At 38.0% G+C, this 17,497-nt stretch overlaps 1 protein-coding gene across 1 annotated transcript; it reads right to left on the bottom strand.

The window, feature by feature from the left end:
• Window positions 1–1,413: 1,413 nt before the first annotated feature.
• LOC145217630 (uncharacterized) lies at window positions 1,414–9,200 on the bottom strand. The gene is made up of 14 exons (XM_080084929.1): window positions 8,885–9,200; window positions 8,555–8,736; window positions 8,105–8,247; window positions 7,734–7,833; window positions 7,203–7,437; window positions 6,666–6,815; window positions 6,135–6,337; window positions 5,865–6,065; window positions 5,591–5,680; window positions 4,647–5,226; window positions 4,045–4,452; window positions 3,684–3,755; window positions 3,434–3,583; window positions 1,414–3,096 (listed from the first exon to the last, which is right to left on the bottom strand). Exons 1-14 carry the CDS (start codon window positions 9,030–9,032, stop codon window positions 2,081–2,083), a joined length of 3,678 nt encoding a protein of 1,225 aa, XP_079941055.1. The 5' UTR covers window positions 9,033–9,200; the 3' UTR covers window positions 1,414–2,080.
• Window positions 9,201–17,497: the final 8,297 nt, after the last annotated feature.

Below are 17,497 nucleotides of genomic sequence, written 5' to 3' on the forward strand. Positions count from 1 at the left end.
AAAGAGTTTTTTATTTTAGTCTTGGCTGAAGAAACTTTAAACTCATCGGCGAACTGATAATTGAAACAAAACTTTCGAATTGCCTATTTATTATTTTCTCTTGCAGCCCACTGACTGAATTTATAATAAAAATTTCCTCAATTTCAAAATCATCGATATTGTTCCATTTGTTCAAATGCTTTGCTGTGCTAGTAGTAGTTGTTAACTTGATACTGAGTTACTGTTGGTGCCTGGGTTTATATAGGCCAGGATTTTTTTCTACGCGTATGCTCCAACGGATTTATTTGTAAACAGATTGTACAAAGTGACATCAGATCTGCGCCAAAAAACGTCACTGAAAGTTAATTCTACGACAAAGTCGGGCTAAGACCACGTTGGTTTAATTAACGGGTAGCGTTGAAAACGCCGGCAAGACAACGCTTTTTGGGCATTATTACGCCTACACTATGCTATTATGATGTAACAGTTGTAATTATTTATCATAATGACCGGGACATAGGTGGTTTACCTTATTCGTAACTTTGGTTAAATGTCCAATAAGCGAATTTAATGATTTAATAGTAAATCGGCTACGCCTGTTTACATTAAGTTTGATAATTGCACGGAGCAAACGTGGCTTACTTGTATTGAATTAAAGGTTTCCTGACACTTCAAATGAAGCCAACTTCGACACTTGTAGGTTACCTTTTCGGCTTTTTAGAAGGTTTAACGTTAATCCAACAATTTTTGAGTAATTGCTAATTACTGTGAAAATGACAAACTTTTTTACATTTAGTTGCGAAGTTGTAAAAACATTTTTCGAGAAATGACAGATTCTTTACTAAAATTTACTATTTAACGAGTATGCCAACACAGTGCGCTAACGATTGGTATTTTTTGCAGGCCGCGAAAGCGACAAAGCCATGAGCATAGAATTCGCGTATCAACCACTGGAAGCAAAAACACTGCCCTTATGTGCGTATTACTTTGAGGCATTTTTATTACAATTTTTATTACTTTAAATCGTTTCTCTCTATTTTGAAAACTCTACCGAGGTAAAAACACACGCCAGACAAAGCTTGCTAAATACCGGTAAAATGTACAGTGAGCATTTGCAATTATTGAAAAGCAATTAATTGTGTAAAAATGGTGACGTTTAGGCCGATTAGGGTAAGGGTTAGGTTTAATAAAAAAAAGCAATAAAGCCAACTTAAACTTAGTTTCCAATCCAATATTTAGCTCCTAACCCTATCCCAGTCTGGCTGGTAATTTAAATAACTGCTCTTTATGCCATCAATCGGTATTTAGAAAACTTGTCTTTTGTTCGTAGAATTTCCTAACAGTAGACCTGACGTCGAGGGGGCGCGTAAATGAATATGTCAGCAATTCTTTATGACTGTTGCCTCTTTGAATTCTGCATATCTTTCAAAAATATCCAAGTGCTTTCGGTTATTTATTGCTTGTGAAACGTCTTAGTTTTGTACAAATATGAATAAAACAGGTCAAGAAAAAAATTCGAGAAAACGCGACCATAATTTCCATAATATTGTCTTTGTAGAAAGAGCGTGAAAATACATGACATCACAAATTCTTTTAGACGTCATTGAAGAAGAAAAAGGCAATTTTCTTTAAGAATAAATAGTGCCTGTACTGTGTAAAGTTGAGTTATAAAAGGTTTTTTTACTTCAGTTTTGGAAAGAAAAGACGTGCGACGCTTGTTTGCCGATGGAAAAAATTCGACATCATCGTTTATGATAGAAAAAGGTCTTTGCTCGCATCCATTGAAATCCAGCGAACCGCTTAGATACAGTATGATTCAACACACAGCTTCAAATTAATGATAAATACAGCCAGGTTGTACGGAACCACAATAGAAATCTTAGGTCATCTTTGCTTAAACAATCAAAAATTTTAAATTACTAATAGATTTGCAGGTCTACTTTAAAACAAATTAATAATTTATCAACAAGCACGTAAAATTACTAGAAAAATACGATTTTTGTAACTTATTCGGAAAACAACTGTCAGTATTTATATATCATTCGTTTTTACTTTGGAACGAACGAGCTCCTTAGCAAGTGACATCATAGGCGGTATAACATCACTCCTTCTTATCATTGACGTCATCAATTGACAACGCAGGTGGCGGAGGAAGGCCATTTGTTTCGTTACCTGTTGACTTTTCAGGAGAAGCAGAAATCGGAGTCGGAAGATCTTTCGGCATCGGGTTAACCTCGGTTGACTCCTCTGCTTGTGGGATGTCCGCTGGAGGCGGAAGATCGTCGGATGGTTTTTCTTCAGGTGGAGGAAGACTTTCCTCTTCTTGTGATGGCGGCGGGAGCGGTAGATCATTTTCTGTTTCCTTTGAACACTCAGATGAGTCTTTTAAAGAGGAAGAGTCAGGAGCATTAACAGGATCTGTTTTAAGTGATTCTGAATTTTCTGTCGGAGGAGGGAATTCCACAGGAGGCAAATTTAATTCCTCAGGAGGAGGTGAAGGTTGAAATTCCTGGGTGTCATTTGATTTTTCATCTAGAGGAGGATCTGGTGCGGGTAAATCGTCTAAAGTTGGTTCGGGCGCTTTAACCTCTTCTTGTACCGGGGGTGGCAAATCGCAATTCGAGGGTTCTTCCACTGGATCTGGTAAATTTTCTATCAGCGGTTCCACTTCTATAGGTGGTGGTGGTAGACCGTTAGTGGGAAGTACCTCTTCAGAAAGAGGAAGGTCTGAATTTTCAGACTCTTCAACCACAGAAGGTGTTTCCTCATTTGAAGGAGTCTGCACATCACCATTGGTAAGTGGTTTAACTTCCTCAACTTCAGGAGAAGAAACAGCATCTTTAATTTCGGGTGAAATTATTTTAGGAGTATCCTCATGGTCTTGTGTAGTTGGCAAAGGAGTAACATCTCCTTGTTGTACATGTGGCGCCTCATTTTCACAAGGTTGATCCTCATTCAAAGTTTCAGGTTCTTGATCTGGTACAGGACTTGAAGCTTCTTCTTGGTCCGGAGGAGGTGGCGATGGAAGATGTAGGCTTGAAAGTGCGGATTTCGGAGGCTCAAGTGAAAGAGGCAAAGGAAGTTCCACATCGTTTTCATCCCGATCCGAAGTTTCATCTGAAAAGTTTTTGTTGATAACAACAGGTTAGAAAATCACTTCACAAATTTAATGCATAAAAATGTATTCCAGTCTTCTGCTTTCTTTTCAATCACTGATTTATTTGCCCTTCAGTCGAGTATGGCGACAAGAAAGATGTGTTTCTCACGTTTATATGCCACATAGATTTGGTTCATCGAGCAAAACTAAGATTCTCCTAAGTGGACTATACGCTAAAGTGGACACAGGTATGGTAGTTTTTAAACCAAAAACATACGAATCAAACATGCGTTTTTACCACAACACTTTAGAAAAAGAGCGCAACATCTTCAAAAAACTCTGTACATGAAGTTTTACCTTTTTTAGGTTTTTCTTCAACCACTTCAGATGTCACAACATCAATAGTGGGAGCTTCTATATCTTCTTCAAGTTCAGCAGATGCAGAACTCTCATCAATTTGCTGCTCAAACTCGGCTAATGCGTTCTCCAATTCAGTAACATCATCCTCTGTAATATATTTGTTCGTTTAAAAAGCTTTCCCATACTCCCGGCTTTATTGCGGAAATAGTTTTATTTAAAAGGATAATGAAAAGAAACTTGTACTTACCCAAAGTTTCCTCTGTGATTTCCGTCTCAGTTTGAGGAGGAATCGGTAAATCGGTTATAATTTCTTCTGGTGCTGTTGATGAATTTTAACAAAGTGTTATTTTTTACAGCTATTTTAAGCAACATGTTTGATAAAAGCAAACAAAATTTGTAGAACTGGAATCCGAATATCTGTGTATAAAGCAACACAACGTTTCAATTACTTTTGTCATCGTGAAAAGAAAAACAATGATTGTTGGAATGTTGTGATGCTTTATTTACAGATATTGGCTTGTATTTTTGCTGGAAATATTTAGAACCATACATTGTGTTTCCCAACTTTATCCTTTATCTTAAATTTTAAAAATAAGTAAAAAATGTACCATAAGTTTTCTCTACAACGGAAACATCAACATCGTTTGTTTGAACTTCAGCAGCATTTAGCGAAACTTCATTATCAGGTTCTTTGGGTACTGGGGGCGGCAATTCATCCACTACTGGAGGTATCACTTCCTCAGCGACAGGTGGGGGCAACTCGTCAACAACAGGAGGCGACTCTTCTTGAGCTACTGAAGGGGGCAATTTGTCATCCTCTAAAGTTGGCACTTCTTCAACAACTAAGGAAGGTACTTCGTCAACCACTGGAGGGGGCAAATCTTCGGTCACTGGAGGGGGTAAATCGTCGATCACTGGAGGGGGCAAATCTTCAATCACTGGAGGGGGCAGTTCATCAGTTTGCGCATTTTGGGTTGTCTCCTCGACTGCAGTATCCGGTAGTTTGGGTTGTGTAGCTGTAAATATTTACAGGCATTCAAAAATTATACAAGGAAAAACAATGGGAGCAGTAGAAAATGATTAAATTTTTAATAATTAATTTCTTAAATTATACAAGAATTAACATTTGCCGAAACGTTTGAATAATGAAGTTTGTCGCTTTTTTCGTCTATTTGGGCCGTTATTTTTCTTATTAAACTTGGGATTATACCTGTATCTGTGACGGCAATGACAGAAGCGACGGCAATTTGAGATTTACGTTTTTCTTCTTCCAAAGATTTTCTCTTCTCAGCATCCATTGACTTCCTCTTCTCGGCTTCCAGCGACTTTCGCTTTTCTTCTTCCTTGTGTATAGAAATGCGATTCTGTCTTTGCGCTCTCTTTTCTTTAATTTCATCAAGCTTGCGCGCAATTTCGTCAGATCCTTCCTCCTTCTTTCTGACAGGTTCCGGGGTCTTTGCCTTATCTTCGGATTTCATCACTGCTTCTCTCTTTCTCTCAAGACTGTTTGCCCACGGAACCTCCTTCTCTTCAACCTCCAGTTTCTTCTCCTGTTTTGGCTCTGTTTTCCTCAGCTTTACCTGCGGCATGATGGCTTGCTTCTCTTCAACATCTTTAGAAACATCAGGTTTTTTCGCTTCTTCCCTGTTAACCTTCTTAAGTTGAACACCGGCCAAACCGCTGATCAAGGCGTCGTTTGCTTTGGTTTTTTGGGGTGAGGGCTTCGCGGTTCGAAGTTTTGCTTGATTCAAGTCGACTTGAGGCATCAGTGCCACACCAAAACGTTCAACCTTTACATAAATACATAATATTAGCGCTTAGAGTTGTTACCGTCTAAAGTTGTGTCAGTAATGGCACTTTCGTTCCCTGCATCAAAACATATTTCTCAATGCCGTGTCAGAGTTGTAAGTCCAGTATGTCAGGTGGGGTTTAGCCTAAATTTAGGCTCGCGCGTCAATAAAACAGGATTGATTCGTGCGAGGCTTATACACTCGGCATCAACAATTTAGCCGCTTTTTCACCCACTATTATACCCGAGATTTTCATTTGAAAGTTTTTTCAGATTTGTTCACATCTATGTGGTGGGCTTTAGGCCATTTTCGATGTTGATTCCAAAATATACGCATAATCTAACCACTTTCAAATTCTGTTTACCTTTTCTTTAGGTGAAGTTGGTGGAATATTTTCAGGCTCCAACATTTCTGTTTCCGGTGCATTAGATTCCTCAATCTCCACATTTCCAGCCTACAAGAAAGCATATGGGCAATGTGAAATCAAGTCGCAAAGCCAAGCTAACGGAAACCAACAAACATAGCTTACAAGACCTTGAAGGTCCCTAGACACTGAACCTCTTACAAGACTATGATATTTTGCCCTATTCTAAACTACACGTTTTTGGTTAAAGTTATGATAAATAGAAAACAAGTACCTGCAGAAGATTGTCTGTAGACTGAGTTCTTTCGTTGTCGGGTACAAACTCTCCCTTGGGTCTTTGGAAAAAGATTGCGCACTTCCGGAATTCACTTCCGTCCTGCTTCATACGAACGTGTGACGTCACCAAAACCGTGCACAGCTCCCAGCCATTCTCTCCAAACCGCTCCGCTTCAGATTCAAGGTTTTGCTGGACGCTCTAAAACCATGACGTCATGGGTAAAGTAACGTCACACAATTACACATAGTGACGCCACAAGTTACTTACATCGTCGATAGGTGCCCACACTTCACGTACAAGGCTTTCGTAACGCATGGGTGTTTCGTAGATTTCGTCATCGTCGTCCTCGTCATCCCCAGTGACGCCATCGTTGTCGTTGTTGTCCTTGGCAACGGGTTTCTCGTGAAAACAAAGAGTCATCACTTGAAATTCCCGCTTCTTCATTTTCTTTTTGTTTTTTGCATCGTAATCTGAAAAATAATCAAGTTAAGTATTTGGTATTTCGGTTTGGGTTTCTTAAAAGTGCGTTGATGGTGGCGTTGACGGTAGAATAATTTAATAAAGCCGAAAAGGCGTTTTTATTTAAAGCAGTGACCCTCATTCAAGCAATACTTGATAATTTAAAACATTTTTATTACACGAAATTTAACACACAATTGTTAGACGATCTTATATCTTCAAGAACCACTTTCAGAATTTTTCACAAGTCCTGTGAAAAAAATAAAAATAAACTTCCTTGAAATGAATTCCTCCAAGCTTGGAAAATAGGAGTTAAAGGCAATAAAGTAGATATCTTACCTTCGCCTGACTTGCTCATTTCACCAACGTTAATTACTTCAGTTATTCTTGAATCTTCTTCAAAAAGTTCCAACCAGTTTTCAGACCACGTGATGTTGGTGTCACGTGGCAGTTTGGTCTTCTGTTTCTTTTTCACTTTAATTTTCTCTTCTGCAACCAAATATTACAACACATTTAAGATATTGAATAGTTCACTTGTAGTTCAACTCATTTTGTTAAGGATGACACCCTTTTGCCTTTGTTTTAATTTTTACGTCATTTATGTCATGACACACAACCAAAGTTCAGAAATTGTTATTAGAGTTGCAGTTTTTGGATGTTAAAACAAAACCCTCTCAGTAAAGCCACGTAAATGAACAATGTTCCTTAACCTTTTTACTCCACCACCTACTTTTATACATTTTTTTAAATGAACAATTTCTTGTGCCAAAATATTTGATTTGGAGTGTTGGATGTAAAAGTTCACACCACCAGTTTAAACGCACAAAAACGTATATCATCAGGTCATGCATTGCCCTAAAAATTCAAGATTTTTACCTGTACAATTCATGCTGACGCATTTAACGTTGTAAAGGAATCTTTGTTTGGCCTTGTCACTGTTACGATGAAGGAAGACCATGCGCAATGTGAGCTTGCCGCCTTTCTTCGTTGTTTGATTCGGACTCCCAGGTTCGCTTCCTCCCCCATTCGAAACCCCGTTGCCCGTCGTGACGTCATTTTCGACGCGCATGACCGAAAGTAACCTTCCACCTTTGGACGCTTCATTGGAAATCTAAAATATGCCCATTCACATAATTTTGTAGAAAAATATGTGTTGATAATAAGAATACAAATTTTTGGAGCCAGATAATACACTTTTGATAAGTCCAAAGAACATACAATACTAAATAGATTTTTTTGAAAGATACCGTACAACGTATAGTATTGCATAGAAATGCAAGATTCATAGCAGAAGAGTTCGTACATATACTGTAAAAACGTTTTGCTTTAAAAAGAGGTTCCACATATCTGATTTATACACAAAAATACTGTTTGGCGAGCCTTGTCCATATTTTATGTTTTTCTTACCATTTCTTGAAGCTTTGCGACATATTCTCCTGATTCAATCTTTGCTACGTCGCTTTCATATTCTTTCACCGAGAAAATCCATTTGTGCTGAATGTCCATCCTGCCACATTAAAATTTGAATTTATTAAAATCTTGTGGTTGTCAAGGCCAAGTAAACGAAAACCAACGTTCTATGCATATTGTGGAAGTTTTAGGCAAACAACACCATGTTAAAAAAATGTGAAACAGTATATCTGCTCGCACCATGTTTTATTTTATTCACGTACCATTTTTGTAAAAACAAGACAGAACTGATTTCAGGTGTAAACAGATATTTTGGCATGGAAAACGTCGAACGTAAATTGCAAGCAAAAATAAAACGCTTTTCTTACATCATGTTGAGGAAAGTCTTTTTGGCTTCCATTTTCTTTAAAGACATTTCTTTTTTAAGTCGCGCTTTCACTTTCGGTCGCCATAGAAACACCGTATGAGTTAGGTCGCCTTCCTTCTGTACAGCTTCGCTATCTTCAGGATCCTGCGACAAAAAACAGTTATAAATTTGAAATACATGTACAAAAGTGCTTCCGTACGTCCAACAAAATTAAAATTTGAGACACTTGGAGGCCTGTGGTTATTTTGCGCTAAATGTTAAACAAGCTTCTTTGTTTATTATTTTAAATATCGGAACAACATCTATCTAGAGTAGAGAGAAAAAGATTTTCAAGCTACATTGCTTCAAACTAGTAGGAGCTTTCGGTACACAAAAGCATCAACGCCCTGAAGTAAATTAAAAAATACACAATCAAAATGTGCAATGAATTTAATAGGCGAATAACCCATACTTCTTCAACAAGCGAATTCCTGTTGAGGTTCGTAGGTCGACTTCCTTTTACTCTAGGAATAACAAAGGCAAGGTTATAGCTTTTTCTATGTGCTCTGTGGAGAAGCTGAATGATCGAGTCTGGATTTTCTGGCGTTTTCTTCTTCGGACTTCCTTCAGCATTCTTTGGGTCCGGTGATTCATCTATGACAAAAAGTGAATTTGGTGTACTCTTACAATATTTACAATACAATGTGCATTGAATGGTAATATAAGCAAGCAATTTAGAGCCTTTTACATTTTTATTCTAAAATTCGTCCCAAATTTTTTTGTCAACGAAATTCTAACAAACCTTGTTTCGGCTTCTCCACTATGACGTCAACGGCGGTATATTCACGCGCTCGTCCGACATACTTGGTTACGTCACCGTCGGACAGCTTGCAATGTGTGACGTCATCGGTGACGTAGAGGTCAGTCTTTTTGGAGCTTTTCTGTCCCATTTTTTTCAGTTACGTCATTTTTAGTTAACTTCCGTTCTAAGTGTGTCGGTTGTTTAGTCAGCAAAACCTGTTTCCTGCCCAAACCGAAAAAACAACGTCATTGGGGTCGTGACATCGGAAGTTTGCCGATATACGCAACGGCGTGGCACACGTACGTCACGGCCATTGGTCGTGTGTAGTTTAATGGCCACAAAAAGAACCAAGCAGTTAATGTGAAAGTTGCACACATCACTCTTTTTAGCGTATGTTCGTGGTATAATTAAATGTGTTAGTTTTCGGTCTCGTAACCATTCGTCTAACTTGCAGTTACGTACACCAACTGACATGGGTTACAATTAATATTAAGTAGCTCGTAGAAATGTATCACTTTCATAAATTTTATCCGGTTTGTGGATTCCTACATTTAATTTAAAACGAGACTGCCTTTCTGAGTACGTAAAGGAAAAAAAGAAATAAAACCTTATGTTGCTCTACAACAAGTGCCCTAATAAATTTGAGTTTACTAACACCATAGCAAAATACCAAAGAGCTCTCGGGGTTCCGCGAGTGCCAGGTATGGGAACATTGCTATCTTGGAATGGACTTGACAATAATTGATAAACAAGTATTGCAACTGCAAGATAACTCGAAACAACTACTGGCATTCAAATGACAACCTTAGTAATAGATCTAAACCATCATTTTGATATCGATTTGTATTTCGATTTCCAGAACTAATGATGCCACATGGGCGAAATATATATTCCTTTATTTGAACCGACTGATTGTGTTTCACCAAGGACTTTATCGTCCATGGGTTTTACTGAACTATTGACATTAGCACTGTTCCACAGAAAACAACTCTGCTCTGATAGAACTTCCTTTTCAATTCTAACCAGGCCCAATGCAAGCTTACTTCTGAAATTTAAATATTACCTCCATTCCATTCTATTGTGAGCCGCTTATATAGCATAATAGTGAGCTGGCCAAAACGCTTTTGATAAATCTAGTTGCCAGATGATGTGAGTCAGTCGTTGCTTGAACCGAAACTGTTGGTGTATTACTCAACACTCTTCCATTTATTTTTTCATGGTGGTTTCTAATGACTAAACTTATAAGTCAGGTATCGCTTGTGTATCACCAACCTATTATAAGGGCCGGCGAAACAAGAAACTAAGGTGGTAACTTGGTTGCTGCATTTATCGACCTTCAGATGGACATATGGTATATGCTACTGGTGAACTAAGCATTCGGCATTTTACCTTACTGGTGATAAAATGAAACAGCACATAGCGTTTTCCGTTCGCGAGAAATACCTATACGCAGGGTTTCCTTCGACATGGATCCCAAAATAAGGACAACCTAAAAACTCAATTTGCATACGAAACGATAGAAACGTTTTTGTATGAAGCTTTGCATTGATACGAGCCATGACACATGACACATATTTTGCCAGAAACAATCTGTCCCTGCAATCCGTTTGAAGAAAAATATACCTCGTGCATCTCACGACAGCTCAGGTCTTGGTTTACTTTTACTTGTAGCAGGGATTTGACTGTCATTTCGCTACGTTTGTTCCTTGTAATTGTTGAAAATAAGACAAAGTAAGGATTCGGATTTTTGTTGAAAATAAGACAAAAAAAAGAGGACTCGGGACGACATTGCCCTTCAAAATTAGGACAAATCTTAGAACTGAGGAGGACGGTATGACGACCCTGCCTATACGGGCTACATTAATTACTGGTATGATTGTTTGGGTATATGCCAGATCAGCAACTTATACGGCTATAACTCTTCTTCAACTAAAGCAAATGCTAATGTACTTTTTTGAACAACGATTGGATTTTGAAGAGCTGAACATCAATTATCAAGCAACGGTTTTGGCAAAGTATTTGTTTCTTGTAACCGTGACAGCTCGTCCGTATGTACGTCATTTCGGGCGTTTCTTTGCAAGATGTTCAAGTAACCAAATAAGGAGTTGTCGTTTTCGCCCTGTAAACAACCGCGTCTTGAGTCGTATCGATTACCGTTGATTTAAATTTCTAACACCAAAAACGTGCTTGAGTCGCTTTATTCATTTTTTTCAATTACAAGTGGTTTCTGCGCAAATTACGACAAAACGCTGTTTATATTTCTGGTATACAAGGCTAGTACACGTCATAAACTCTTATATATCACCTAAGCAAGAGTATAAGACAATGGCATCACCTAATTTGCCGTGAAGTCAAAAAAGCCTTGGCCAAAACAAAAGCGCATGAAGGTGTTTTGCAATACTACTTTCACAAATAAGACTAACTGATTCAGTCACAAAGCGTTAGTTGGCTTAAAGTTTTTACAACATCCTCTGTTGGCATCCCATGACCTGCGTGGTCGGTCACACAAAGGAAGGTGTGTGTTGTGGCATGATTTAACAAACACTTTGCTTCAAGAATATGTATTTGCAAGCAGTTTGAAAAATTTATTGGTTGCTAACAGGTATATTTCCTTCACACACCACATTAAGTGAGAGCAAAATCCCTAGTTGCTTGCAAATCTCAATTTGACTGCTGCTTAAGCATTGTTTTTTCGAATATCTGGAAGTGACTGGTTGGAAATCACCTTTACACGTTTGTGGAATTTTAAAATACCATTTAACTACAACTCCACTGGTTGACACAATAAACTTTCTGCCTAAATTCGCTACAACGTGTTGCCAGACCCAACAAAGCATTGACATTGGGCTGGTGTTGACAGACGGTTCATGTTGATAATCGTCAAATTTAGATAACACGTTATCCAATGTTTGTTCACAATCACACACAAGACCCGTAGGTCATGATTTAAAAATTTTGTTGCTAAAATGCTGATATGGTTGCAACATGTCAAGAAAAATCCGCAAGAACAAATTTTGGTTGAAACGCCTCATCTATATGCAGTTTTAGAACGATTTCGCCAGCCAAGTTACCATTGCTATTACACCTTATCCTACAGTAACCTGTCTTCTGTCTGATACAGTTACAGTTACCTGTCCACAGTCTTCAAACACTAGCCAATGTACGCTTAATTTGGTCCGTAAGTAGGACGTTTCTAAATGTAAATTTTCAACAAATAATGGGTTAAATATTACGTAAAGCCACTACCAGGAAATGCGTGTGAATGTATGATCAAGCAAAACCTAAATATACATATTATACAGCAATGTTATGTACAAATTTTGTTATAACCTACGCAATCCTATTGTTAAAAGTAACACAATTGACTATCACTTATAAATTAGTTCATAACCGTTACAGTATAGACCTGAGCTGTAATAATATTAACTACAAGCACACAATCCCACATATCGTTAGTCAGTTGTGATAACATGCCACAAAAGACAAAATCCTTCGACCACACTGTCGCATGTCATGCACAACAGGGACCGACGTCACTTCCTAATTGGCGGGAAAACGACCATCCGACAATCTATCACGTGACTTGGCAAGTGCACATGCTATTAGTAGATCACTAATGATCACATACTTTCGGCTTATAGTTAGTTTCCGATTACTTGTTGTAGGCAGGTTACGTGTTGTTAACTTACGTTAGGGACATATAAGGTTATAGCATGGAGTTTGACACGTTAACTTTTTGTGTGTATTAGCGCAATGTCGTATAGTCTAAACCTAAACTAAATAAAACAGCTAACTTATTGACAGCTAGGAAATCGTGTTTGCAGCCTATTTGTACACTATATTATTTTATAACTGTACCATTTTAGCACCAAATACAAACAAAATGATATATGTCGGTATTCATCGTTTTCAGAATCAAGCAGCGTTTGTAGCATGTTGCGTTAATCTTTATTACTGTTAATATATGCTAAATTTAATCTATAGTCACACTACTGTTTTACAATCTTCTTACAACAGCTGCAGTTAAACAACCAATGATAGTAAAATCGATCTTTAATTGATTAAATCCAGCAGCATTCCCAATAAGGCAATCAACAGTCAACACCAACAGCACAAAAGGGACAAATCTCGACGAAAACGTTGACCTGTCACGACCAGACCAATGACAATTGTCATGGAAATTACATCTGTCAGTGCAGGTTACCGCCAAATCACGCGTGAAATTTAATAATTGTTTCTATTCACTGCATGTCGGATTTGCAATAAAAATGCTGGGGTCGCTGTTTGACTGACGCTTTTGTATCATTAATTCTAAGTTCTAACCAAGCCTTAACTTGATATAGCCTCGAAGCCTCCCAGGTCGCACTTGGTTTTTAATGTAACTATAGCAGTGCCTTTTAGTTTTAGTTTATCACAAGTAACAACCAATTTGAGTAAAAAAATAGTGGTCTTGGGCCCGCTTTCAAGCCATAACGATGCGTAATTTGGCTGCGCAAATCAAATGAATACCCCTGTTTAAAACAGACTATTGACAAAAACACTTTAAAAAATTCGTAATCTTAGGTCTAAATTTGTATTGACTGCTGAAGCAGCTTTACGTTTTTCTTTACTTCAACCTGTTTTTTTATCAAATTTCGTTTCTTCGACAAACAAAACTATGTTTATATTACAGCATCTACTCGAGCAAATAACCTAATAAAACATTTTTACCACTGTCTGTATCTTACTCAGTCTATAGGTTTAAGTCAACTAAGATTATTAGCCGGTCGACGACAAAATAGGCTAATATGTCCTTTGGGATTTCAAAACGGTCGGTTTCCTACATAAATTGCCTTTTACGGTAAAGATCAAACGACCAGTTCGTACTTTGCTCCAACAAGTCGAATGTCTCAAAGGGAGAAAATTAAACACAATCTTTTAGTAGCAAGTTTATCACCACTATTGTACTGAACAGAAAACGACCTAAAACTGAAAATCGACCAAAATTTTAACCACTCACAAGAAAAATGTATGAATGTGCAATCTTAAAACAAGTTATGGGACATAAGGCTTGCCCTCGCCTAACTGCAGTGTACAGTAAATCACCACCAAATACGCAAAACCAAGAAAACGAATTATATATCTTGTGTTTAGGTTTTAACTAAGCAGTTTTCTTCTTTTTATTGGTTTGTAATTTACATATAGGACATACCGTCGATGTCGAATGGCCAGTATCGAAAAGGTTCGCCTGTTCGATAAATCTTTTAAGCCAGTTTACATGAGTTTCGTGAACCTGGTTTTTCCACAATACTGTCAATGTGAAACTGGACAACAATACACGTGGACCACGCATAGCAATGATGTCTTAAATTGTAGTTCCAGTAATGGTAGGCTGCATTGTATTTAACCAGGAGAATCCAGCAACAATAACTTATTTTGGTAGTGAGTCAAAAGAAAAACAACAAGACGTTAGCGGATGAACCAGGAACTAAGATAAAGGAAGGTATGTCACTTTGCACAAATCGATGAACAATTTAGTTACTAACCTACAGTAAACTACATTAAAGTTAAGTTAAAAAAGTGACAAAACTTTGCTGACAAATGACGCATACCACAAGCATAAGTTGCCAAACCTCTTAACTGATAAAAACTGTACATGTTCAGTTCTTGTGAAAACAAGTTTAACTATCTAACTGCTTTGTAAGCGCATCATGACTAGTTTCAATCGACTTGACTAGCAATTTTCTGCTGGCAATTGCTGTCGCTTGCTGTCACTTGCCTCAAAACACAACACAGTCGACTGAAAATGGTCGGTAAACTGCTGCTACCAGTGATTGATTTATGTCCGCACGGTTCCGTACTTTGCTGCAATACAATAAAACTACACCCCTGGGGTTTAAAGGAAGTAGGCAAATGGCACCATGTAGATGTCACAACTTTGCCCGGTTTGACCGTTCAAGTGATAGAACCTGTACAAAGTGCATGATGCTTGAATAATTTATAGCAGAAAGCAATTTATTGAAGACCTAGAGGCTGCCTGCAGTAGAAATTGCCGATTTTGTTGAATATGCTACTACAAAAACTAAACGACATATTAAGATGATGTCTTCATTTTTAGGTTTTAAGTGTAGTTGAATGATGACAAATCCTTCAAAAGAACTTGACACTGCAACTTTTGAAAAAGTATCGCGTTCTTAACGAGCTTCTTGTGAAGTAATAAACCGAAAAAAAGATATCGATCTTGGCTACAAATACTACAACAAACATTTTGAAACTCAAAATGACCTGTTTTTCACTAAATTCAAATAGAAAAATGCCAGCAGGGCAACGCATTGGCAAGTTTAGCAGCAGTACGAACTCGTGCATTTAGCCGACGGCAAAGTTTAACCTTAACACTACTGCGACCAACAGGGCACGTGTTTTTCACTTTAATCAATCTAGCTACAAAAACCTCTCGCTTAACACCATCTTCGTTTCTGCAGTAGGTTGTGTCTGAAAGCATTGGCCTTGCAAGGCTTCTTTCAACCCAAGTAATATAATGTTTGACAAGATATGTTCAATGTTGAACGTATTAGCATGTAGATTATAGAAGAAGATATTAAATGAACTTATTATTACGTCACATTACTCCAACATCTTGAAAGTAAACATTTGCTTGAAACCATTGCGCAGCGTTTAAAATAATCCTGTGCACACAAAGCGACTAAAACAATTGACAGTGTGTACCATTTACTTCCTTCAAGCATTACAACTACAAGTCCTAAGGGAGACAGTGGAAATGTTTTCGCCAGACCAAAACAACCCATCGGGGTCGGCTACGTGAAAAACAAACCACACTTGTTTACATTTCCTGTCCTGAAATACCCAGGTAACACAAATCGGTTCTCAAATTATTGCATGTAGGCTACACACAACAATGTAGTAGCTTTGACTTAATAATGCTTTGTTTAGCGTTGTAAGTTGTTGCGTACATTTAACTGAATTTCCTAACGAGTTTCATGCAATAAACTTAGGTAGTACTTGGAAAGACCTAAATGAAATCATAAGAAAACCATTAAACAACTACACACCATATGATAGACTAGAAAAGGCTGGGTGTATAATTCTTTTGACGATTACCACGCACAGGGCTAGTGGAATAATTAAACCAGAATTCAAAACAATAAGATGACCTTATACCTATATCAGTTTGACTAACTGCCGTCCAACAAACAAGTATCGACCTAAAATTCAACACTCATGCCCTTATTCATATAATTAATAAATAATTACCTATTACTAATTAACTGTTAGCACAGCACATGCATGCCACCTCGCAATGACAAGCTTCACAGCGGTGGCGCCTTCCACAACGCATTGCGCTCCTTCCTCTTTGGAAAACTTCTCCTTCTTGTTTCTTTTATTATCCTAACAAGGAACCGCGCATTGGGACCCGGACAAAACACATTGGCCAATTTCCTGGCTCTGTTTGAAGAATTGCCGCTTAAGGCGCACTGTGCTGCATCCGTGCGGTAAAGCTACATCAAAAAGGCTGATCCTTTGCATACATTCCAACGCGTTCAGCCAAAATGACAAATCGTCAAGTCGACAGACTGCAGAAGTCAGCTGGTGTTTGACATAGGAAGTTAGATAACACCGGACACACTTTGAACTACGCCGGGGCAGTGACAGTATTATACTTAGGCCCACATTCGAACTGAGTTCAAGATCGTATAGGTTCTCGACTTAAATCTAAGTCGTCTGTTTCGTTTGCTGTTTCTTTATACACTTTAGCCTTTAAATCATGTCTGCTGTAGCCTACGTCGATTTGCATAAATTTTCTGAGCTGTCAATTTTTCGGGAACTGCTACAACAAACCCCATTATGGTGGCTCCATTTCTTGAAAACCAACAGCATTAAAAAAGAAACTTGCTTCAGTAGCTTTAGCTCTATAACCGCAAACGGCCTTGCCGAAAACACTCTGCACGAGACTTAGGTCAGTTTATAACAACGCATAACAGACGCACTTCCGTCGTCATGGAAGTGACAAAAGAATCCTGTTAATGAACTAATTGATAGATATAATTTTAGTGATAATAGTGATAATATAATATTCACTTATTACTAAATCGCCAAGTGCATAGGCTATATTTGGTATGTCTTCTGTTAGTGTTTACGTTTTGAACCACAGAATGAAGTCTACCAGGCTTTCACATAAATCCTTAAAATCCACATATATCCTCAGCTTTAGTAAGCTGGGTTATCCTGTTTGCTGTTTTAATTGGCTTTTATTTTAAATCGTCGAAGTTCTCTGTTGGCAAGCACGCGCCCCTCGCACAGAAAAGGTTTTCCTGGAAACAAACCACTGCTATTCTTCAACTCTGGTGTCTGCGTTACAGCTTCTGGCTGATAGCTCACATTTCGTGGAAAGATAATAGGGTGAAGTTTGGAGTAGCTTACTGCACGTACAACTATAGACAAGAACATATAAACTAGCAATACCGGCATATTTGTTTGATCTGACACTGTTATACACGTACCTCGATTGCTTTATCTGTATGATATGTATGAGTACATGTGTAAATAAATAAACCTGTCCCTAACAAGTTACAAAATCCTGTACTCGCTACATTCAGCAAACAGCAACTCGTTAGA

This window comes from Phallusia mammillata, chromosome 3 (genome assembly GCF_965637545.1).
Source record: "Phallusia mammillata chromosome 3, kaPhaMamm4.hap1.1, whole genome shotgun sequence".
Taxonomy (NCBI): Eukaryota; Metazoa; Chordata; class Ascidiacea; order Phlebobranchia; family Ascidiidae; genus Phallusia; species Phallusia mammillata.